General features: G+C 37.8%; 1 protein-coding gene across 2 annotated transcripts in view; it reads right to left on the bottom strand.

Moving 5' to 3' along the window:
• Window positions 1-6446: 6446 nt before the first annotated feature.
• Window positions 6447-26797, bottom strand: part of MSANTD1 (Myb/SANT DNA binding domain containing 1) — a 34604-nt gene continuing 14253 nt past the window's right edge. For both annotated transcript variants that reach the window (XM_074903741.1, XM_074903742.1), the window contains exons 3-4: window positions 18217-18501; window positions 6447-7378 (exon numbers count right to left, since the gene is read on the bottom strand). In XM_074903741.1, the coding sequence (XP_074759842.1) occupies window positions 7138-7378; window positions 18217-18501 (526 nt within the window). In that variant the 3' untranslated portion in view covers window positions 6447-7137. The remainder of the gene's footprint in view (window positions 7379-18216; window positions 18502-26797) is intronic.

Here is a 26797-nt window from a genome sequence, read left to right as displayed (position 1 = left end):
TTTCAGTGTGGCTCTCAGGTTCACACACCATACAAGGGCAACCTATCAGGACTCTGCTGGCTAAGTTTATTGCTAAGCACATTTCCTAAGTGAGGAGGCACAAATGTCAGCCTAAAAGTGTCACTCGCATCCCTAAACCTCAGGGAAAACATACTTCTTCAAGTTCACAAGTTCACATCTGATTCCATGAAAAGAAACTGCATGGAAATGAGAGCCTGAGGCACTGAAGGGGTGACATCAGTAATAGACAGAGAATGTGACTTTGCATATTCCCCTTTAACTTAATTCCCTTGATAAAAGACCCTGGCTCCAGGACAAACTATGCAGCACTTAAGTGAGGAGGAGGGATCCTCTACTTCCCATAGTTAACCCTGGAATCAGAGAACACATTTTACCACCTCTCCACTTGAGATGTGACCAAGTCAAGTCCAAGCATTTTCCCATTTCCTTGTCCCATCTCCAAAGTTTGGAGAAAACAGAAGGTCCTTTTGGATTAAGTTCAGCCTGTCTTTAGGATCCCTGCCAGAGGCACTGCTCTGCTTGTGGTAATCTGTCCTGAAGTTCAGCTGAAAAGGCATGACATGACCACACTGAATCTTGGGTCCACCTTGGCAAGAGGTGGTTTTGAGCTAATGGCTTCCATGCCTAATAACACAGAACAATAGGATTCTGCCCTGGCTCTCAAACCTGACTTAACTCAGGCTGACTTCATCTTCCTCCACCTCATAACTAGATTCTGAATGGCTTTTAAGATTAGAAGATACCTGATCATTCCAGGTAAAAATCATCATGATTATTAGTATAAAAACTCATTAAGATATACCCACCTGAAGTAGAATAATTTCTTTGTGCTCCACCAAAACTTTGGTTTCATTTAAGGCTAGGAATTCAAAGATGCATAAACTGGTGTAGGCAGAAATTTTCTACATAAATTAAGACATGAAGGGAGCTGCATGTTTTACAGGTATTACTGAGACAAAGAATTACCTGATCTCTAGAACATATACAGCATGACTGTATGTACAGACAGCACATCTTTACAGATTCCAGCAATTTTCCGGCTATATCATTTTAAATGAATGCATCTAAATAAAGGTCATGGTTTATTCACGTGACAATGCATAAACCAAATCACAAGAAGTTGTTGCCAGCAAGTAGACATGAAGCAAGTACGCAATTTCTGGTGCAACCTGAATGATGTGATTTCAACTGTGGTGAAATTCAGCCGTAGTTTTTACTGAATGTTAACCAATGTGAACCAGCTCTAAAGAGGCTGAAATCCTTGAATACAGATGAGATGTAGATTTAAACCTTATGTGGACAGGTTTGTTTTTGTGAAAGATTTAACACTGGTGTATTTCATCTTCATCTAGTGAAGTTCCAAGTTAAGCTAACTGAAAAAGAAGTGTATAAAATCAATTCATATATATGAATTCTAAATTAATATAAGTTTAAAGAAAGTATACCATTAAAGTTAACACCACACAAGTTTATGTGGGCAAGGTTTTATGCATCCATAAATGAGATTGCATTTGATCTAATTATATTGAATTAAAGATAAATTACAGTTAAACCTGTGGGAGGAAGAATGAGCATCATGGAGAGTTTTTAAAGTAGTTTTAATTAATTTTCTAAATGTGTTTACTTTGCAGTTCATAGAAAATTGATATTCCTATAGCTTCCCTCAGTGAAACAAGCCTTCCTCAAGCTGTGATAAGTACTTCTCAACATTTAAGTATGGAGCAAGTTTTATACCTTTAATAGTATGCACCAATTCATTTTTTTTCTTGCAATGCACAGCAACCCAGAACTTACCCCTAAGAGAGCAACATACAGTCAAAAAGTCAGACTTTCACTTAAAACGTTACAAACACATTTTAAAATTTGAATTCATATATCATATTTTTAACATCTTAACATTTTAAAGAATTATTTGCCAAATTCTTGGAACCTGATGGGAGACGCCCCGTTCAAGAAAACAGAATTATAGAAGGATTCATTTTCAGAGGACTGAAGGCAGCTACTTTGAAAGATATTTTTCTAAGAGCTACTTTCTTTAGAAAAATATTTTAGTACTGAACGAGAGATTTAGAATACAAGCAACATCCTTCACTACACTGCAAATATTTTTCACAAAGACATAACTTTCAGCTAGGATCAAAATGAGACCTTATCTGTAGTAATTAGTCAGCTCTAGATAACTGGATGTTGCCCACTGCAGAGGACTGCTCTGTTTTCCAAAGAACACACCTGAAATTGTTCATCCTTAGTAGAAATGTGTTTCAATAAAACACCTTAAAAATAAGCTGTAGCGGAATGAAAAATTTCCAGCCAGAAAAATGATGCGTAAAGTTTCACCCCAAAAAGGCAAAGTAATTTAAATGTTTCTGCTAAAACACTAAAAAAGATCAATCCAAAAGTTTAATGATGTAGTCTCCAGCTTGCACACATAGGAAGTATGCTACCCATAAAATCAGGGGAAATAGATTAGCAATCTAGAGACCAGATGGTTAGTATTTACTTGCTGACATAACACCACCAAATGTTCCTAAATTTGTTTTTCAAATTTGCTGTTCACATTACATTATCAGCATAGGAACTGATCCTGCAAACATATACATACACAGTTCAATAAATTTACTCATCATTTGAGTAGTCCCATTGACTTTAGTACAAGAGACTATTCACAAAACCAGGCTATCAACTCAGGGTAAACCTACAGAGTTGAAAACTCTTTTTGCCTACACTGAATCAGGCAGACTAAGTCTGGAAAAATAATTCTAACATTCTGTATGTGTGTTTTTCTGCTGGTTTTATACTTTGCAGAAAAGATAGCTGTTTATGGAGAAAATTACAAAAGACATTCCATGTCCATAAATATATTGCCTAGTTTTGTGGATAACTGTTAAATTTGGCAAGGCCTGAAATAAACTGAAATCTTAAAATTCTTTTCCAAGTTGAAGTCAAGCAGAAAAAGAAATAATTGCAAACTATTTTAACCAACAAATTGTTACTACCAACATGAAAAAATGTTGTTTAATTATAATGGAATCTTCTTACAAATTACTTAACCTCTGGGGGCTGTGAAAAATATTTTTGCTTACAAGTATTTGCCCAGAGACTTATTTTTCTGTGGTGGGAAAAAAACATCACATCACTGTACACTATTTATAACATGTCTGTTATCTGTAGGGCCTGTCTACTCAAAATGCGCAGAAACACACTAGTGTTAGCTCTTCATACCATAACTTTTCCCTTTAACATTGTTTTTTCTTCCATTTTCACTGTCTTGTCTTCCAAAATGTTGTGTTCCTTCTCACCCCTGTCATTACTAGCTTTGTTCAGAGGCATTTACTTCGCCCCATTGCCCAATATATTTTTTTCCCCATTTTTTTCCTTTCATCACAATCCACTTCTCCTCAATTGCCTGCATGTTTCTCAATGTCTCGTTTTCTCATCTGCCTCCTCAGGTTCCTTTTTCATTCTATTTTTACATCACTTACAAAGTCACCTGCCTCCAGGCAGTGTATTTCCTCCCCTATTTATTTTTCCCATTTGCACCATCTGTGTGTGTGTATGTAATACAGGCACTTCATTTAGTGAAAGTGATAATCATACTGTGTTGACCCCGTTACTGCCCTGAAAATAAGAAATTTGTTTTCCTGTGCTACAGTTTATTTGTTGATCACACTTCCAGAAGCCATGAGAGAGTTCCTTTAATGTCATAGATTCAATGATAAACTTGAGTAACCCCTGATGTGCTCTCCTTGAATACTTATTACACTCTAAACTTCCTACTTATAGAGACATAGAAGCAGTGTCTCAGTTTTTGCAAAGCCAGGAATTCCACCAAGCATCTTATTTCTAAGCAGGCCTTTCAAGTTATAATGAGTTTGAATATCTCAAAACATTCAGATATCTTTACCTGCAGCTGACTGTCCTAGATAGATGAGAAATATGTGTCTACTTGAAAAAAAAAAACAACAAAAAAACCCAAAAAAAACCCCCAATAACAACAACAAAAAAAACCCCAAAGAAACAAAAAACAGAAAAATTATTCAACCTATTTTTTAAAGTAAATGTTCAGTCTTTACTAAAACAAACAAAACAGAAAAAAAAAAAAGTGGGTAGGGAATTTTCAACCTTTTGTCAAAAGGAGCATTAGAAAAATTCTGTCATACATGAAACTACTTACATTTGTCTACAGCAGTGCTGTGTTCACTCTTTGAACAAAACCAGGGCTAGAACACAGATAATCTGGAAGAATGGGAATAAAGCCTTTTGTTATAGAAATGGGGTTTAAAATTTGAACTTTAAATTTAACTACTAAACAAATGATGGTTTATATAGAAATAAAATCTCACAACCTCCAGAAAACACCACTTCTTTTAATGCAGCTATGTAAGACAACGTTCAGAGTTTCATCTAGAATGCTGTATATCATTCTGGTCATTCAACTTTAAAAAGGATGAACCCAAAGAGCAAAATTAGCAAAACAGTCATCAGAATAATCCCTACCTTATAAAAGAGTGTTATTCTTCTGAAGAAGGGCTGCATGGGACACGACCTCTGGCTCTCAAGAGTAAACACTACAGAAAGCAGCAAAATCACAGTGTTGATACAAGAAGAAATTGGTATAAATTGACCAGGAAAAATCCTAGAAGCAATCTTCTAAATTGCAGCTGACCCATCTGTACCCAATTGCAGCTCTTCATATAATTCTGGTGACAAAACACCTCATTCATTTTAAAATACAGGTCCAAACATTTACAAAAGGGATTATGTGACAGGGTTGCTTGTGGCAGCAGGCAAGGAATCAGTGGATTTCTTTCATTCCTGTGTTCCTACAGCTCTGGAGTTATAATTCTCATAGCATGCAAGGAGAGGGGCTACCTACTGTATGGTACAAGGTTCAGATATGCTGCCATTGTTATTGCTCATTAACTGGATTTAATTGTTACAAGGTTCAAGTAGATAAATCACTAAATATTATTAATTCCCATGGAGTCAGGGGAGAGTTTCTTTATATTGTACTGTAAACAAGTTAAAGAGCCAGAAAGCACTACAACATGGATACATCAGCCTACCTGAATCTGTGACAGAGCTACATCTGGAATGTGCAAAACCATGACAAAGCACACAACATACATTCCGTCTCTCTTACATGCCTGTACGACAGTGCTTTTGCAAGCATTCTGATCACCTATATGACATTAGGAACGGTCCGGCTTTTAAAGGTAGCTCTGCAAGCAGACATAGAATAATGTTTCACAATTCTCTTTCAGATATGACTAAATCAATTTATATACACAAAAGTATTTGGAATTTCACTTTTGCTAAATGTCAGCTATCACTGTCTTTGAAAAATCAGACCAGACATTTGCTCTTTTTCCAATCACAGTAGTAAAGGTGGAGAGGAGGGAAGGAAAGTTATTTCATTTATACTTCAGCAGCCACCATTTTCTGCGGGTTTGGTCTTCTACTACATTTGCATTATCCTGTTATCATGTAAACTATGTAGGAATGGGTCACATTTACATACTTAAGCATTCTTAATCTTCATACCTGCATGACCTTCTAAGAAATACTTCCACATATTATTAATTTCTGTGGTGAGTGTAACCTTTACCCTGTTCACCAAGCATAATTACAGATTAATTGGTTGGGTCTGGGTTTTAAAATAGTTTAGGTAACACTAGCTTAGGCAACAATACGTTAAATTATATAGGAAAATGAAAACACCTTCAAAAACAAAGTTTCAGGAGAGGACATTATTTAACAGTGCAAAGGGAAAATGGCCTGAGTTCCTAGTAATAACATTAATTCTATACTTTCTATACTTCTATATCTGAATCTAACCTTCAGTCTTGCAAATACAATAAAAACAGCAGAAATATGTTTTTCAAGAAGAAATAAAAAATAAATGGTATATAGGAAATTCAGCTGACGAAATTCTGAGTTTATGTTAAAGGTTATTTCAATGTCGTATTTCACTAAAGAACCAAGCACTTGCTGGTATTTCATCTTAACGACTTCAGTACGGTCCTTTATGCCTCCAGCTCCCTCTTGTGGTGTATCAACGTTGATCTGCTTTACAGACCACACCTTAAAACATCCAATTGCACACCGAAGCTGTGTGCCAACAAATACTATTGTACAGGTGTTGAATGTTCTTCATGACTTCCATCTCTATATTTTAGGCATCAGTATAGGAGATCTTTACGCTGCAATTAAGAATTAAAATCCTTTGACCGTGGTTATCTCTCCCAGTATTTTCACTGTCCCAAAGCATACTATCTGCCCAGAATAATAAATAAGTTTCTTCTTTTTCTTTATTTCATTTGATAGATATTTTATATATATATATATATATGTATATACACACAGTACAATATTTTTCTTTTGTGATAGAGAATAAATGAGACTTTTCATTGCTGGTTGTTCATTAAAGTCAACAGATTCCAGTTAATAATGAAAAAAATTAAACATTTAATATCAAAAGCAACTTCAAGTATCTTCTATACATTTTAGTATTCAGTATATAGTAAGGTGGTTTGAGGGGTTTCTTTTTATATCAAAAGTGTATTTGAATAGGTTTATTTTTAGCCTAATACTTTAGAGTACTATTCACATCAGGCATGGAGTTTAAAATTACGTATCTCATGGTCCCAACTAGCTCTTCACAAGAACCATAGGTCACTTGTACAATCACGGCGTATGTTTCAAAACAGGGTTTGATCATCAGCAAAGTCAAGATGCAATTACCATGTTTAGAAATGCACTATTTTTTTCTCCTACAACAGGTCAAGCTATAGTCCTTGATGTGAAGTAATATACACCACCACTGTTTGTAAAACAATACCTGACATAGGCATAAATAGTACTGAAGTTCCCAAAGCTATTCATCCCTTAACCTTTCCATACAAAAATAATTCAACTTAGGCATATATTGCACTAATTTTATCATACTGGATAGCTCTCATCCTGCATTATCTGTTCTCTTTGCTTAACTAAAATTACACTAAAGTTTTAATTTCCATGGAAAACCTGGGAATAGGGCAACAGACACACATATGGTGTGCAATAAAGGGATATCTATCATATCAATAGTAATCTCAGAGGCATTCATAAAGGAAACTACACATTAGATTTGGAGATCATTTTCTCCAGTAGATTCATCATTCTCTCCTGTAACTGTAAGCTTTGAACTTGAATGATGTTTTGCTGATCCAGAATCCTGCGCACTTCTCTACAGGTTTCTTCCATAGCTCTACTCAACTTCTTTTGTTCTTCTAACATGGCCTCCATTAATTTTAGCTTCTTCTTTTGGAAGCTGCAGCTTTGCATTTTTCTTTTCTTAACTGGTCTTTCTTCAGCTCTGAAATGTGAATATTTGTTAACAATTAAAATCACAGTTGTAAAAAAAAACTGCATTAGAAACTAAAATTCTATACTACATTCTTGGCCAAGCTACAACCTAATCTATTTTTAAACCCATCTTCTCCAATAAATTCCCACTCAATTTCATGCCAAAACATAAGTATTTACTGTATTATTGCATAGTGTTACAGACTGTAGAAAAAAAAAAGTTTTAAAATCTCATTGTTTTTAATAACTGTTTTCCCTGCAGAATACCAGGCATCTTTTTTTTTTTTTTTTTTTTTTTTTTTTACACATTGAATTTATAAACTGTATTGGGAGAGACATTGTGCTCATCTGGCCATTAAAACTCCAATTTTAAAGCTGCAATAACCATCCCATCCAGAAAAATCTCTGTATTGTTATGTGTGGTGTTAAATTACATCTTATTTTTTAAAGCATCACATCAGTAAGGCTAGTGCCACTACAGAATACTAGTCTGACAATTTGCCCTTGCACTGAGATACAGCAGTTGCTCATTTATATATTCCATCACAAAACATTATAAACAACATAAAAGTTTAGCAGGATACAGGTTAGGAGATTCCCTTTTTTCTTATTGGATGAGGGAGAGGCTGTGGATGTTGTTTACCTTGACTTTAGTAAGGCCTTTGACACCGTTTCCCACAGCATTCTCCTGGCAAAACTGGCTGCTCGTGGCTTGGATGGGCACACGCTCTGCTGGGTAAAAAACTGGCTGGATGGCCGGGCCCAAAGAGCTGTGGTGAACGGAGTTAAATCCAGTTGGTGGCCAGTCACGAGTGGGGTTCCCCAGGGATCAGTATTGGGGCCACTCCTGTTTAACATCTTTATCAATGATCTGGACAAGGGGATTGAGTTCACCATCAGTAAATTTGAAGATGACACCAAGATGGGTAGAGTGTTGATCTCCTTGAGAGCAGAAAGGCTCTACAGAGGGATCTGGACAGGCTGAGTTGATGGGCTGAGGCCAATTGTATGAGATTCAACAAGGCCAAGTGCCAGGTCCTGCACTTGGGTCACAACAACCCCCATGCAACACTACAGGCCTGGGGAGGAGTGGCTGCAGAGCTGCCGGTGGAAAAGGACCTGGGAGTGCTGGTCAACAGCTGGCTGAACAGGAGCCAGCAGTGTGCCCAGGGGGCCAAGAAGGCCAATGGCATCCTGGCTTGTGTCAGCAATAGCATGGCCAGCAGGGACAGGGAAGGGATCTTACCCCTGTACTCGGCACTGCTGAGGCCGCACCTCGATTCCTGTGTTCAGTTTTGGGCCCCTCACTACAAGACAGACACTGAGGTGCTGGAGTGTGTCCAAAGAAGAGCAACAGAACTGGTGAAGGGTCCAGAGCACAAGTCCTGCGAGAAGCGGCTGAGGGGAGACCTCATCGCCCTCTACAGCTGCCTGGAAGGAGGTTGTAGCAAGGTGGGTGTCAGTCTCTGCTCCCAAGTAACAAGTGACAGGACAGGAGGAAATGGCCTCAAGTTGTGCCAGGGGAAGTTTAAATTAGATGTCAGGAAATATTGCTTCACCAAAAGGGTTGTCAAGCCCTGGAACAGGCTGCCCAGGGAAGCGGTTGAGTCACCATCCCTGGAGGCATTTAAAAGACATGTAGATGTGGCGCTTAAAGAGATGGTTTTGTGGTGAACCTGGCAGTATTAGGTTTATGGTTGGACTCTTTTTCCAACCTAAATGATTCTATAATTCTATGATTGACCACATTTCATATCTGCTTTTAGAGGCATTTGCCAACTGCACTTTTTAAAAAAAAATTAAATGTACTTGTCAGAAACACGGGATACTATGGCTACCTTCTCATATTTAGTTTAACGTCAAGTTTTATCAAGTAGGATAGCTAACAAAACAAACCATTCTTCCCTCCAAACTCCTAACATTTTAACAGACATTTCAAGCCCACTACAACCCTCCGCCTATAGTTTTGTTTTCACCATAATATAAAGGCGAGACTCTGTATTCAATATAGTATTCGATTGCTATTTGGATTAAAAAACAAGTTCTTCTGAAATTCAAAAAGAGTATTTGTAGCCCTTGAAGAACACCAGATTGCTCAATCTAAGTCTGTCTATGTATCCAGTCATGTTGATGTTTCTCTAGCAGAATGTCTCTAAGCTCTCCCAGGGTATAAAAGTTAGACAAGCATGTATCAAATTGTACATCCTCATCTGAATCTGTAGAACTGCCATGTGCAATCTGGGTAATATTTTAAGAATTTCCTCTGTGCTACATCATGCTGAATTTCTGTTTTGGAAGAAAGAGACAAATCTAGCAATAAAGAGAGTGCTCTCAAGGTATATAGTTCTCATGGTTGTCCTAACTTGGGGTGACAGTGCAACACATTAATTCAAAACCAGCCTGCACAGCATGCAAGTCAGAACACACACACATTGATCTGTTGCTCTTAACCTGTGATCTAAGAAAGAAGCATGCTGAATTGTGAAGGCGGAAGAAAGGCAAATGTTTAAGTGTACTACACATCTTAAAAACCTCCAGTTACAGCTGGATAACTTCTTTTCTAACTTAAAGTGATAGTCCACACGTTCATTCACACTTCTTGTAATTTCAGACTGGAGTTACAGCATCAAAGTTATCTGATGATGGGTCTTGCAATCCCTTCACACAAACAGCAATCTCGGTCGTGTTCTGCCAAACGCAGTACCCTTTCTAGGTGAAATGCAGTAATGAGATAGCACAGTCGTGAGTAGTATGCTGTGTCAACACCTTGCAGATTTCAAGACATCCTTGAATAAGGATGACTTGAACTCTTGAGGAATGTGTTTTTATTAACATGAAGAAGGGGAGTGGAGAGGGAGGTCACCCAGCTGTGGCAGATTTGTATCATAGTTTCATTCATGTTCGTACCCTACTTGACAGGCTTTGTGCAACAGTGACTGTGACATTCAGATCTCTTAGCAAGAGAAAGAAACAATCCTAAGCACCTGAAAGACTTCATGCAAATATAACAAAAAGACACAAGCCCCTTGACATTTAAGAGTGCAATGACCCAAAAAGGGTGAGGTCTATGAAAAGAAGCAAGTGTATTAAATTAAATGCTATTAAATTCTCAGAGAAAAAAATTTAGCTTTGGTCTTGAGAGAAACTGTTTGAGTACTGTTCAGTCATTTCAATGTGCTGTCCCCCCGCGTACAGGTAAAAAAGAACATCTTCCTTTATAAATATACACTAAGATGGCAAACAAAGACCACTAACTTTCAGATTATCCAATAATTTAAAGTTACTTGGACAATTCAAAGGGCTTTATCACCATTACACCACAACGATGATGCTAAGGGAAAGAAGTAGTCGTCATCTTTATGTTAAACAAAACTTTGGAAGGTAAACAAAATAAACTCACCTTTGCAGATTCCGTATATCATTTTTTATTTTGGGCATCAATTAAATGTGCATAAAATAAATACACGCTGCTCTGCTCAAACTGTGGGTCAAGCTTGCAGCTGATCACAGAGGTTATCACAGCCAGACAATGCTGCAAGAATGGGTCTTGACTGACAGTAAATTTGGTTTGCCCCCATTAACTCTAAGGGCCAGAATGATTTGAAATCTGGTTCTCAAAGAGGTCAAGCAAGTAGAAGAGGTCTATAGCAGTCTAAGGAGAACATTGAACCTGTTATTCAAAGGTTCCCATCACTGCACTCACATTCACAAAGAATGCATGCTTTCTGGTAGGCAGAGCAAGAAACTTTCTGAAATTATGAAAGACACCTTTTGAATTTAAACTTGTCTTCACAGAGGATTTAAATATTGAAAACTCGATGGATCTCTATCTTCTTCCCTGTACAATACTAGAAAGTACCTGAAGTTAGACCTCTCATCTGAAACAAGAACAGGCTCCTAGAGCCACAAGAGGGCTTGTGTCTTGTCAAAGTAAGTGCTGGTGAGAATAGTCCTTAATAAGGAATGAGAGAGAAAATCTGAGGCATGTCAATGGTATTGAGCTGTACTGAGTACTGCATGACTTCCTTGGTAATTGTGGTTGCCATTTGGTTTTTAATTTAATTGAGACAAAAAAAAAAAAAATAAAAAGGAGATGGAGTGATTTGGATTGAAAGATCTAAAATAAGCCTTATTTTTGAGAGAAGAAAAAAATCTTTGAAGAGTTTTCATAGAGTTTGTATAGCATTTTACCTGTTTTTCAGTTAAACAAATGTGGTCCATCAAAAACCTGTAAGATGTATAACCATACGTCCAAGACAGTAACTGTCTTGTGCAGCTTCTGAGAGGAAAAGGAGGCAAAATGTCTGCTGGTGATGGCAGCTACTTAGAGAACTGTATCAGCAGCATCTGCAGTCTGCTAATAACTGAGAAAGTATTCACTGGCGACTGCTTGCTCAAAATCAGGTTTCAGCACAGAGAAGTCTCCCCAAAAGCCAGGGCACAAGGATTCTTCAAGGTCTCCAAAGTACTCTCTATGTTTGCCTACAATTAACAAACACAACTTGGTAATTAGACAGTCTTCATTGAAAAGGAAGATTTATTTCAGCCACCCCTAGCTTTGGTGGTGCTCCCAACTTCCTTTTGTCTCCAGCCATAGTGACTATCAATGAGAGGGCTTTATGATCACTCACAAGTCCATGGTAAGCACTTGGAATTCACAATAATCTCTTCTTGTAGAATAGCTCTTGTGAAGGAGAGCTCTTGAGAAGGGGTCTACAAAAGAAGGATCTAAAGTATCTAATTTATGAGTAAAGAACCCTCATTAACATGAAACAATGTAAAATGTCCAGTAATGCCTGAAGGAGTTATTTGAATACTGAAGTGTTTCTTCAGATACTAAGCCATCTTTCTCGAGAAGTTCTAGGTCTCCTAGGTAGCCAGAGAGACCTCTCTAGTGTCACTAACTTCTTACAACAGAAAGACAAGAGGGAAGCAGGGATAGAAATATGGGTTCAGCACTGAGTAACCCACCAGCATCAGTATCATCAAATAGTTTCAACGAGGAGTATGTCTAGTCTGGCAATCTATAGGCACAAGCATAAGAAATAATCAATGTTTGCTGTAGCAAATACCAATCAGTTCCCATTGCTGATTCTCCATGCTGCGTTCCTGGGCAGCCAACATCTCTGTGACAACAGGGGTGCAACAGATTCTGACAGCATCCACAGCCTCTGCCAAAGCAGCTTCTCCACTCTTTGCCAAGCCTAGTCTTGAAAGTAGATTTGGAGTCTAGAGGAAAGAGGTGTCAAGGAAATCCAGGACCTCAAATACAATCTGCTGATACTCTTGGGTCTCCAGTGTCTATAGCAGGCAGCCTCCAAGAGAACTGGCACTGGTATTCCCCTGACCACCCAAATGAAATGTGGAAGAGCTCTGGCATTGCGACCATGTTCCAAGCAGAACCTTGCACACTGTAAAACAGACAGGTAGGGTTCAAAGGAAGCAAACCAAGGGGAAGAAAATGTTCCCTCTCATCTAGGAGCCTGAGCAGAAATGACGGTGTGTATTGCTGACCAGGGGGAACAAAGCAAAACTTCCAGATAAAATTAGGCAAGATATTAGGCAAGTCTCAAATGCATTTTCTGTCTACCTATCTAAGATCAATGTAATTCACTGTACAATTAAAAGTTTCTTGACTGATTGCCTACACTCACCCAACAAGGTTCATTTCAGGGATGTGTGTGGATAATTAATGAAGCAGGAGTTGAATACAAAGAGTACTCTGTCTACTAAAATGCATTACCTTCACAAAACCTTAAAAACAATTCTTCTTTTCCAACTACTTCATGTAAAATGGGTCTCCAGTATCATCAGTTTCTGGAATTTATGGCTGACTTGTTTGTGCTTTTTTAGATATGTACAGATCTGAGCAGAACTCTATAACCCATATCTTTATGGAAAACAATTAACAATTATCTCTAAATAAGTAATATTAGCAATGGCACAAATATCTTCAGAGTCTGAGTACTGAGGATCAGGCAACCGGATCTTCTGGTAAACTAGGCTCATTCAAATACAGCCAGACGCATTCAGGAATTAATGAGGCTCATCACTGAAGTAAAGTGTAGAAAAGAACCACAAAAATGGCTTAGAGCCTGGGCACAGCATCTTGCTATGATAACAAATCTGCATAATGAGTTAAAATGCACTACATAATGCACATAGCCTAAAGCTCAAACTTCTTTGTAGATGCTGCCCATTCAGATTTTAAATAGCCATGGCATAATTTTAGAAAGTTTAAAGGCTTTGCCAAAACTATTATTTCCTGAATTAGCATCCTAACCAAGTTTTAATGCACTTGTATTAAACAATTCATATCTTGGTTAATTCATGCTACCAATTCCTACCCCTTCTCCATGTGTAAACCTTCTGTACCAGATTATTTAATCTACATTTTAAAATTAAAGAATACCAAAGATCATGGTACACAACTACGTTGAGGCAAAAAGTGAAAAATACTGAAAGGGTCTCCAATACAGTGAAAAGAAAGATAAATATAAGTAATATCTAAAAGTTTAAGTCACTGTATTCACATTAGAAACAGATCCCTGTAGGAAGGAGTGAATTCTCCATCTTCTGAATATATCAAATGTAGACTGGATATCTAGTAAAAAATTTCCAAAAGTCGAACAAATAGAAACAAAGAAATGAAGGACAAGAGAGACATGGGGCTCCTGACTGCAGCAGTCCTCTGCTGAAGGGAAGCATGTCACAGAACCCTCTCCATAACACTTCTGGACTCCACACTAGAATAACTGAATTCAAATACAAGAAGTATATTTAGTAACAAGAAGTCAGGCTAGATGATATGGTGGTATTATTATGGCCTATTAATCTATGAAAGTAACTCACCCCCATTTTCAGTACAATAGAAAAGGCAGAACAGATGAAGTCTGAACCACATTCGCAGCCTGTATAATTATGTTCTGTCATTACTTTAACAATGAAAATAAAGACTATAAATTACCCACAGGGTGAAAAAAAACTGTTTTCAATTAGATAAAAAGTCATTTATAGTGGTGTCAGGAATTTTGGTTTTAAAAGTTTAAGCTGCAGTATAAGACTCCACCACATTGCATTATATTATCTGACCATAATAGAATATGGTCAGATGTTTTATGGATATTGCAGTATAATGCAAGATTTGTGGAAGCCCAAGAGAAGTGTTAGAACAATACCAAACCAATACTAGGCACACTATTAAAGGGAAACGAGGATTCCAAATGTTTTCCTCGTTGGCAAATTGCAACAAAAATTAAAATCAATTTTATCCCACATTAATTCTATTATCACTAACTAGCAAAATTTGTTTTTTGTAAGAAGGTCCTAAAATCAAAGAATTTCAAATAAAATGCAAAGGAACCCAGTATCAACTATTTTTAAGTGGAGAATATGTAGGTATTGACTGAAGTATAAATCTTGACATTTTTCTCTATCATGAAAGCTAAGTATTAAATTCAATAATTTGTTTTAAATTGTAATTTATATAACCAAGTAGCCTCCTGCTATGTTCAAGGATACTGCGGAAAATGCAAAGCTGACACTCAAAAGCTGTGTTTGAGCATGTGAGGGAATAACAGTAAAGTTTTCAGAAGTTTAAAAGTTGACTTAAAAAAAAGTACTGTTTGAGGGTTTTTTCACTATCCATTGTTGCCATAACATTACGCTTTTTATTACTGAAGAATCCCATAGCATAAGCTTACTTTGCTCAATTGACTCATCTGTGTATCATCTGCTTCACAGAAAAAAATACATAGTTGTATGTAAAAAAATATATACAGTTGTAAAGTATACGGCTGTAAAATGCATCTACATTTTACAAAGAGATATGTGTGTGTATATTTTTCAAAATATGTTTCAAAAGAATTGTTTTGCATAGCCATAAACTACACAAATTGATCAGGAAATTGAGGACCTGAAATTTTCTTTTAATTTCAAATCCCAGGACTGTCTTTAGTTCCTTTTTTTGAATCTGTTAGATCAGCTGTGTACAGTTTAGAGGCAAGGGCATTTACAAAAAAGCCAAAATGGACCCAAATTTTGTATGCTAATTCTTTTCTCTCTTGTTGGCTGTTTCAAAGTGTTTTTCAAATACAGGATGACACACTAATTGCTTAAGCTGAAAATTGCTTCTCAGTTCATAATTTTCCATTAGTAACTATAAAAGAATTATCTTCCTTGTCTTACAGGAAGCTCTAAATGATTTTAACCCATCTAATATCATTAGCAAGCACTGTATTTCCTTCTGGCCAAGAAAGGGTTCCCTATTCTGCTTTCATTCATCAGGCTGAACTAAGCAGGTCAAAGCTGTACAAGTTTTTCAAAACCCCCTATAACTATTGGAATACCACTTTTCCTCCTTCCAAATACATGCGCCATTAATATCTTTCTAATTTTTAATCTGATCACAATGCTCATCTGAAATGTCTTATCAATCTCTCAAGTAGTATCTACTGCTCAACTTTTTCTTTTTTTAAACGCAGCAGAACTGTATTTTAACAGTAATGTTAAATGTTTTAATATGCTGTTAAATGACATGCACAATATTATATTGCACAAAATTCTTTTACAGTAGAGATTATGAGAGCTTGGCTGCATTTGTAATCTAGGGAGCAATGTATTATGGAGGTCCTACCACACTGCCAGCACCTACCCCTCCCTCCAGCTCCCAAACCCTGTTGCACAGCCATCCTTAGCAGGCAAGAGCAGCACTGCAGCCTGACCTACTGCAAGGACAAAGCCTCACTACCCGACAAACAGACTGGCAGGCATTTGAAAGCCAGCCTGTATCATTAAAGGCTAGATTTAAATGTTCTGCAGTTTCTAAACTAACCAAGTGAAGTAAAACAAATTAGGTAATTACCTTGGACAGAGTAAAAAACCCACTGAACCTGAAGATGGTTAAAATGCATTATAGCCTAAATTTTCCAGATCTTATCACTATGGAAATAATTGTTAGAGTGGCTTAAGCCCACTTTAGCTGTAAATGAAAGTATCTACATGAGAGTGAGAGTCTACAGGCAAGATACCTATTTGTGGCTGATTAGCTTGTCTTCCGTGGTGGCTTGTCTACACTCTGCAATCAAACCTAGTGTGGTGATCTCTGTCCTCCCCTACCAGTCACCTAGGGTGAAAAAATCTGTGTTGTCTTGCAATTGTCCCTAAGCTGAAGAAACTTAACATCCGGCATTTTTAAAAAGTCTGATGTTATCGAATAGTCTAGTGAATAAACTATACCTCGTGTTTGTGGAAAAGTGACCTTCTAATTAAATATTAAATAATATTATCGGAAATCAAACTGTGAATTGGGAAAAAAGTTATTGCATCAGAAACATGATCTTAAAGTTTGCGAATCCTAAAATCAAGAGATATTGTGTATCAGGGATATCTCATATGACGACTGGGGGGCTGGAGCATCTCCCTTATGAGGACAGGCTGAGAGAGTTGGGGTTGTTCAGCCTGGAGAAGAGAAGGCTCCAGGGAGACCTTAGAGCAGCCTTCCAGTACTTAAAGGGGGCTACAGGAAAGATGGGGAGGAACTTGTTATCAGGGAGCAAAGTGATAGGATGGGGGGTAACAGTTTAAAACTGAAAGAAGGTAGATTTAGATTAAAGAAGAAATTCTTTACTGTGAGGGTGGTGAGGCACTGGCCCAGGTTGCCCAGAGAAGCTGTGGCTGCCCCCTCCCTGGCAGTGCTCAAGGCCAGGTTGGACGGGGCTTTGGGCAACCTGGGCTAGTGGAAGGTGTCCCTGCCCATGGCAGGGGGGGTGGAACTAGATCATCTTTAAGGTCCCTTCCAACCTAAACCATTCTAGGATTCTATGAACTAGGATGAAAAAAATTGTTGCTTGTGAACAAAAAGGTTGCTACAATTCAAGAATTATACACCCTAATATATATTCACTTGCCAAAAAAAAACCTTTTAAAAAATAATCAGCTACTTAAGGGCTATTTGTTTGAATTGACTGAATGAATTTACCCTAGCTTTATTCATCCAAGAGTAGGCCTGGAAACAATCATCCAAACTTGTTAGGTTGGTTCTTCTTCCAGCTCAACACCTTCTCAGTTTCATGACTGACAGATTATTTTACTGTAATAGTTAAAGCCTCACAGACTCATGATAAGGATCTCTAGGATCAACTTTTTTCCTGCCAGAAAACTGTAATCAACTCTTATTTCACACCACTCTGGATGAAAAATGAGACCAGTAAAGTCTAAAATTTGTATCAAGTGTACAACCCTGCCTTTTGTTAAAATGCTGCCTTCCAGAGAACTCAAATCTTATCAAAAAAGGAAACACATGTTTGCATTCTCAAACTAGCATTTACTTTGAAAAAGTGACATTCTCAATTGTATTTAAAATGTTGCAATGTACTTTCAAACTGCATGAGTAGCATTTCAGTGTCCACGGAAATATTTAGTTTGCATCTTTTCACCATTTTAATAATAGCTGAAGCCAGAGAAATTTCATACTCGTACCAAAAGCAAAACTAGAGCAAGCCAAAAAATCATCTAAGCAGTATGTTATATCTCTGATTGCACTGCAGGACTCTCTTGAACATGCCTATATTTCTATTATAAACACTCTACCTCATGTGAGCAGTGACATGCATGCTGAGTTTTGGCATTATACAACTTTTTTCCCAGTTCTCCTACGCCCTTCCAGTCTCTCACAAAGGAATAAAGAAAATGCCCTAATTCAGCAACGCAGCTGAGACGGGGAAACATCTCATTTGTGATTTACAGAAAAGATATAACATCTATTAGAGAAAAATGTGCCAGGGCATCCTCTTTACATAGCAGACCCAACTCATTCCGTGAAATGCAAGGGGGAAAAATAGATGCTACCTCAGCTTGTAAGAAAGTAAGCTTGATGAGCTCTCTGAATGTTCATCTTCAAAGCACTCTTCCCTTCCTTCATATGTAAACTGGTTATATGGCAAATAGAGAGGTGTCGACTTAGCTGATGGAGATTGTGAGGCCTCTGTCTGTGATGTAGAAGGACCTGGTTGCTGATTTTCATGCATTTTCACATCGCTGTGGTCTGTCACTTTGGATAAGATCCTATCAATGGTTTTGTAGTAAGGCCAGTCAGGTGCAACAGTTTCACTGTCAGTCATGCATTTTAATTTCCTGTAAGAAAAGGCATACAACATTAAAGCTTGTTTTCCTACAAAAGTACTTTTCATACAGATCATCTATCTCAAAGCATTTGTTCTGGTCACATTTAGGGGTCGAACCGAATACTTTTTACAAGAATAAAATTAGACACTTTTTTCTTATAATCTCCAGTGAAGCCTTTCAGTTTCTTTCCCTAGTTTTGACCCTGTGATTAAAAGTTGCTTGTAAACCCCAAATGAAATTCAATACAAATAAAGAACATTACAACTTCTAAGGGAAACAGTACTATGTTGGTTGCAGAATAATTTTTCTTCCCCTTAGAGAGTGCCAGACTAACCAAACTGACAACTAGAGTAGTCAACACACCACAGCCTTTACCAAAGTATGGGCAGCCCTGTCCCCTCCATGCTTTGAAGAATATTTATTTTCCATGATGAATGCAAGTGGCTATAAATGTAATTCATATCCTTTTCCTAATATTGCCCAAAAGCTCTGAATTGCCTAGGTAAACATCCTAATGGGAACCATGAGATGTAGATGCCTGTTCTTCTGTTACAGTATTAAGATCAGTGTAGGAAGAAGTATAGAATTTCATTAATTTACAAAAAAAAAAAACAAAAACAAAAAACCACAAAAAACCCCACACAATGAAAACAATTAATAATGCATTATAAACAGCATGCACAAAAACATTACAGTGAAAGGACTATCAACCATGACATTGTCTTTCCCATGCATCTTATTATGAGAACTATTCCTCGGTCCTAACAAAGTTCAGGACTATCCCACTTGGTACCCATCGTTACTTTTACTGAGAAATATAAAACTGAGGTGTATAGATGAATTATACATCTCAAAGAAACGCCAGTGCCCAGCTAAAGTCCCAATCTTCCTTTCCATTTGCCTTTCCCATTTGGGATCTTGTGACTCTAAATCAAAATGCAGCAAAGGAACACAAGAAAGGCAAGACCAATGACAAATTCTCCATTTTCATAAGCCAGATTTCATTCAAATTAACAAAAGGCTGAACAAAATCTGATTCTCACAGCTAGCAAGAGGTTTCCATTTGCAGAAAAAAGGATAAAAACTATTCCTGGACACCTGGCCCACCCCCTTCTCTTGAAGTCTTTCAGGTTTTTCCTCCTCAGAATCCATCCTGCCCACACTGGTCCTGCAAAGGATAGAATTAAATAACATATAAACATGATAAAAATGGTGCCAAACTTAAAAGTGAGAACCTGAAGTTCTTCTTTTTAAACAGCGCTCAGCCTAGGGTAAGGGGAAATCCACCAGTGAGGAAAGAAGGCAGAAAGATTTGCTTAGATTTTAAAGCCATTTAAAGATTCTTCTTTTTTTCCTCATCCTTGCAAGGTCTGATGAGCTTTTCCAGCTATTTAGAAATGCACATCATAGTCCTGCATAGCAAAGCCTCCACAGCCATCCGTATTTTTATGCCCTCTATGCATTCAAAATTTTAATTTCATACATGTTTCACAACCTACTGCTGCAATTTCATAGTCAGAGAATATCTAGCACAACCTACAAATACATGTATATCCATCCAGCACAGATGCAAAACAGCTAAATACAGGGCTGACAGCAACCATCACTTGGTATTGATTATTTTTAGTTCAATTGTTTAGGCTATTTGCATGAAAAATGTAACAATTAAACCACTATAAGATACTAGCCAAGTCTACATCCCACATTAGCCCATGTTGAAGCCCCCAGTATATTCAAGCAACAGGGTTTAAAATACTATCATCCTCAGCTGCTCATTGAAATGCATTCACTGGGGCCTGGAGAGCAGAAGGCTCCAGGGAGCCCTTATTGTGGCCTTTCAATACTTAATACTGTAAGGAAGATGGGGAGGGACTTTTTAGGAGGGTCTGTTGCAATAGAACAAGGGGAAATGGTTTTAAACTAAAAGAGGGTAGATTCAGACTAGATATAAGGAAGAAATTTTTTCAGTGAGCGTGGTGAGGCCCTGGCCCAGGTTGCCCAGAGAAGCTGTGGCTGCCCCCTCCCTGGCAGTGCTCAAGGCCAGGTTGGACGGGGCTTTGGGCAACCTGGCCTAGTGGAAGGTGTCCCTGCCCAGGGCAGGGGGGTTGGAACTAGATGATCTTTAAGGTCCCTTCCAACCCAAACCATTCTGTGATTCTGTGAAAAGTTTTCAGGAGTAGGTATTTTGCCCAAAGTAGGTCAGTACCTTGGTTTTTATGTTTGAGGACACCTGTGTATCCTGATCCCATTCTTTTACAAAACTATCATGATTTTGAAAGAAAAGCTGTTTATTTTTTGCCCACACAAGTGTAGCGTTGCAGCTATATAAAACCAGGCATTTCTTTGGCTCTGGATGCCTTGAATGGATACTAATTCTTCCACTTCTGACTGCTTACCATAGCTCTGGGCTAAAAAAAAAAGGGATTGCTACCAGGAGGTAGGCAAGATAACTTTGTTAGCTTAAAAGCAGCACCACCAGCAACCATCTACCTGCATGGAGTCTGTCTCATACATAAAGAAAAAAGGATGAAACAGGAGAGATGAGAAGATAAGGGGGAAGGGAGTGTCAGTCCTTTGGAAAAGAAGTAGGAATGCTGCAGGTGGAGGTAAATAGGGAGAATATTCACTGGAATAGTAGTGATGCATTAGCTTTCTGGTAAAAACAGCCTAATAACTAATTTTGTAATATAAATGCCAAGTTTCAGGATTCACTGATTTTTAAGTATTTTTTTCTACAACCACAAGTCCAGAAAACCTAGTGAGACAGCTGAAATTTTTGCTTGCATTGGGGTAAGCATACTCCTGGCAGAACTGAAGTCTAAAGCAAAGCTGAATTTACTGCTGTCAGTCAGTCGTTACCATAACTCATCTCAGCAGGTCCTCGTTGCATCCGAACTGTAAAGTTGGAGTTTTTTGTTTGTTTTGTTTCTCTGTGTTTTGGTTTGTCAGTTTGTTTTAACAAAAAATGAAGATGTTAAAAAGTAACAGGACAATAGTAAGGCTGAGATGCAATAGTCCAGAAATGAGAGAGAAAGATGAGCCAAACATTCAACATTTTGGAATTGGGAAAATCACTCCCTGAGTGAGCAAGCCAGGCAGAAAAATTAGGTAAGAAACAGAGGTGAGAAAGTCAGCAGAGCTTGCAAAATAAATTCATGCTGAGTTTATCTAGACCTGTTGCTGTTTCATGAGGCTCTATTAAAATCCAGCTGAGAGCAGAGGCAACTGAGAACTCTCTCCAAAAACTCAGGGATCAAAATCAAGTTTCCAGTGGACAAATATCTGACGTATGAAAAACATTGCCAACCCAGTTAATCTGAAAGGTGGTTGCTTGTCTTATTGTAGAGAAATGAATAAATTAATGGGTTTTGAGATCCTACTGCCAAAACACTCTACTGAATGGACTGAGACAAGAGTTGAGTAATTTGTGCTGCCATTGACCTTTCTTCAGACTTTATTCTCTGTGCCTATTAAGCCACCTTCTAAAATAAAATTATTACAATATCATATTCTAAAGAGTTTTTTTAAATCATCATTATTTAGTCGGTAAAAAGCAAGCAATCTCTAACTTGCCTTTTTTCAGGCTTTGCTCAAAACACTATTGCTTTTTTATTATTATTACAGTATTTGATATTACTACTTGCCTTAAGGAACGGATACAAGATCCATCTCCTGGGGTTTCTGAGAAAAGCTTTCGAAATAAATAATAAATAGCAACTGTTCATGAACCAATCAATGGTGAGGAAAAGAAAGATGTATGAAAGTACAGTACTAAGTTGTGCATCTGCTATAAATTATTGAAATTAAAGAGAAAGATGGTAAAATATTCAAATTCAACTTTCTGCAGTAATTTGGCTGCACTTATATTTTATCATTTGCTGTAGCAGAGGTCAAATATTCCAGTTGTTTAATGTCACAGAGTATAGCAATGGATTACACAATCAACAATGTTTAATTGCTATCATGTACACATGAAAATAAAAAATTAGACTAATCTTTTATTCAAATCATGAGACTGATTAAAATTTACCAATCATTAACATTAATTGACTGCGATTCAAATCAAAAAGCAACAGCTGCATCCTGTTTTCTCGGCTTTGGGGAGGGTGATGTTTTTGAAAATAATAAATTTGCATACACAGTTCTTATTTTTAAACATCAGAAGGCATCAGTCAAAACTGTGGACCACTGCAAGCTTTAAAAACCCTGCTTTCTTTTTATGAGACAGTGTGTATTATGTCAGTGGAAATATTACAACAACAGACACAGTGTACTGTTACACATTAAGATCAGCACATCAGCGGTGACAGGACAGTGCTTTCTTTTAGAAGAACTAATTACAGGTTCGTATGTGCTGAATGTCCCAAGTAGTCTACATAATAGAAAGAATTCAGCACATACCGTAAGTGATGCTAAACTGCAAGAGCTGGCATGCTAATCTCAGCAAAACTTTTGATGGCCAGCACATCAGAAAGCTTAACTTTGAATTCCAGCAGGCTTGACTCAGCCCTTCTTCCTGCCCAGATGGATAAATAGGGAGGTTCGTGCAGCTTACCACACAGGTGTCTTTAAAACTGAACATGAAAAAACTGGTAGCTGATCTATCCACAGCAGATATTTCAGATTCTACGGCAATTCCTAAAAGCAGAGTTTTACTCAGATGCACCCACAAAAAAATGTTCCTTATACCTATGGTGCTGCGTGGAATCTTCCACCCAGCCAATTTCCATGATGGATGAAATGGTCCTTTAATATACTGAGACTCCAGTATACCCCAGTATACTATATATTACTTCAGGTCATGGTACATTTTTCCCTGAATAATTTCCTCCAAATGCACTTGGACCACAGTAATGGAAAGGAATACAGGAACTGCTCCCATGTAGCCCATCGTCCCACTGCTTTGCTTCTGAAAAAGGTCAGTGCTAAATACTTCAAGAATCATTTTGATGGACAGGTTTTAGGAGCACATTCACCCACAGAGATACTTGCTTAGTTTTCCATTGACAGCTAGTAATATCCTGAAATCCGTTGTCTTTTATAACTCTATCTAATCTGAAGACAAACACTGTCTGTATTTTTATTCAATAAATCTAATCTTTAGTAAAAAAAAAAAACAAAAACCTAGCGCTCTCTTGGTGTCAATGATTTTCAGTGCTAATGAGCTCCACATGCTTATTAAGCAGTGTAATACAAATTTATATGACTTTAACTAGTTTTACATTTCTTGCCTTGCAATTCCACTAAATAACTTATTGTATTACGGCAAAAGAATTATCTCCTTTATGCTCTGAAAAATTGTACTGTATATTTTTATGCACCTCTAGAACTCCTTTATATGTCTTTGCCTTCTTTCCAAGTGAGTCACAAACTTTTCCATTTCTCTTAATAAAGCAATCCACATCTCAGCCTAATTGTGTTTTTTAAACATCTTCTCATTCTCTTGTCACCTCGCTGAAATATAGGGCACTTGGAAATCAACACAAGAATTCAACGAGGAAACAATGACATAAAATAGATTACATAATGGCGCTTTAACATCTGAATCATGTTTTTACCTCAGATGTGGAGGAATGGAATAAGACCACCCTAAAATGGCTTTTGTGGCAGATGCTCACATGCACCAAACTACACATGAACTAAGTTTATCTGGCAGCACAGAATTCCACATAGGATCCACACATACCCAGAACGAGGTGAATACCTGGGCTGTGAGCCCATACTGAGCTCTGTGCCACCGTAAGCACGCACGTAGTTGCATTAGCTGCAGCAACTGCAATTACTGGCTAAGAAACTCTGTTCCCCTATATATGTGTTTGTCTGACTTTGACTCCTGCACAATGATTTAACGGCTTTCACTGAGCAAAATAAGCAAAACAGTGTTTATAGAACTGCAACTTAAAATGCTATGGGATCCTCGAACTGGAAAGCACCATTATAAACATGTTAACTGCTTTCTAGTTTAGATCCTTTAATGTTTCAGATCATTAATATCTGTATCGAGAGGTGTCCCAAGATAAGGCTTGCCAGCGATAACACTTCTAACGCTGACCTTGGTTAAAAGGACTAGTAAAAATATTCAAGCACTGCTTTTCCTTTCATAGAAAAAGACACACACATACGTGTACCTGCATATACATATGTATAGCAATTTATAGGACAGAAATTTTATTTACTTTTATGACCTTGTGGCACATAGCTAAATAATAATGTGATCTGAATAAATATTCTAATCTAGTTCATTTCTGACTATTAAAGTAAGACTAGAGACCATAGCACCTTTGCAACACGGTACACAGTTGAGTAAAAAAGTAAAGGATCCTGAAGTGGTGGGAAGAAATAACCGCTCAGGTGCAAAACACACCCCCACCCCCCACCCCAATTCCTGCCGGTGCTACATTCGATCATGTCATGCTTACTAACCCTACATAATCATTACAAATTATTATCGCAAAATAGATCATTTTCCCCCTCTCGGGATATTCTTTTTCAGTTTATGCCACAGTGCAGCAATGATGCCCAGAAATACAGTGAGGTAAAACATCTTCCTCAAGTATCCTGCAGGCACCAAAATGTGGAGTAAAACTCAGCTGCCTCACAGCAAAGCCAGCCGTCAGTGGCAACTCACATCATTTAGTTTCATCACAACGTTTCCTATCTTCGCACACCAACAAAAAGTACTCAGAAAACTAGAAATTCCAAGTCATAGCTTTTGTTTGTGCCCGTTCTCTCTACCAGCTCGCCTTGAAAGTAAAGCACATAGGCGTGCTTTGGATAAGAACAAACAATAAGAAAGATGCATTTCATATTCAACAGTACAAAATGAAACAGCACTGTGACAGTGCAAGGCAGTTTTCTAACTCTCCCAAATTAGCATCTTAATCAATAAGCAGGGAGCTGCAATGCACCGCAAAATAGAGAAGCAGCACGCAGCACGACAACATGCAGCACAAGCAACCTTAGAAGTTCACCGAAACATAAGAATTATTTTTAAAAGTGCTGTTTCCCACACATACACACACAGTGCATGTATGCGAGTGATTTTATTTCTTCCCTTCCCCCGATGCAACTTTAAAGTAAAAACATTAATTAGTAAAACTGAGACGGTCTGATTGATGACAACGCTGAAAATTTAGAACAAAGGCTGACAGAAATAACCTATTCCACTTGGCAATTACGGCACTTAAATATCATGCGGTGTTGCTAGACACCTGTAAAATCTCAGTGCCGCGAGATGTATTTCTCAGCAGGGAGGACTGCAGATTTAGCAGACTAAGCAAAGGCCTGGTAGCCAACAACTCCCGACTTCTAAATCTGCATCTGAGTGTGAATTGCTGGGTGATGCTGGGCAAAAATTCACCTTACTTCCAGCTTTCACATCTACAGTCTGGGTGAAGAAAATTGTAAGGATTACAGCAGGGTTAGTAAAACATTTTGGAGACATTAGCATTTGTTACAAAACATCAAGTTTAATATTATGGGGAAAGATGTTAAAAATTATGCTTGTAGATCATACAAATGTAGAAGGACGTTCAAAGTTAAGGGGTTTACAGGATTTTCCCTAGTTTTCTATTTGATGAGTAGTCTCTGCATTAACCACAGTAAGGGTGCCTTACAGAAAAGCGAGCAGTTTTAACATGGTTGCCTGCTGTAATAACCTTTTTTATTATTAATACAAGCTTTGAGGAGAGATTAAATAAAAGAGTCACATATTTGATTTTCTTGCATTACAAGCACATAGCTAAAATCACCACTCAGGATTTCCAGTATGAGGCAGTTTGTGCCTCACAGAGATAAGAATTTTTCTAAAAAGGGGGAAAAGAATATATGCAAATATTTCTGTTAAGTTCTAATTATTTTTCCCCCTGCAAACAACAAATGCACAAATGCCTCGCATTTTCTAAAGCCAACTTCCCCTCCTGACTGACACTGCCTGTTCTTTATCATCCCCTTGTAGACACCTCCACCCTCCCCCCGACTCCCTTGGAGCAGTATTGACGGTGCACATTGATTCTCTCTCTGCAGATATAATAGTTCTTTCGCTGCTGCTGCTTATAATTATAGCAATGTGTGTCACTCAGTAATAAGACATTCAATTATTCCTGGCCCCGTGAAATGTAACCCTTCAACTCACAAGACCAAAATCTAGGAGCTTCAGCCCCCCAAAACATCATTCTGTGGGGTTTTTTTTTAAACTTTGCCTTACAATAACGATTCTCACTGGCCACTTCAAACTGCAGGAGTTTCACTGCAAGGAACTGCTGCCAAGCTAACACAATCAGTCTCCTCAGCAAAGAGAAAAAAA

This window comes from Athene noctua, chromosome 4 (assembly GCF_965140245.1).
Source record: "Athene noctua chromosome 4, bAthNoc1.hap1.1, whole genome shotgun sequence".
NCBI lineage: Eukaryota > Metazoa > Chordata > Aves > Strigiformes > Strigidae > Athene > Athene noctua.
Note: the sequence above shows the minus strand (reverse complement) of the source record. Positions and strands in the feature narration are given on the sequence as shown.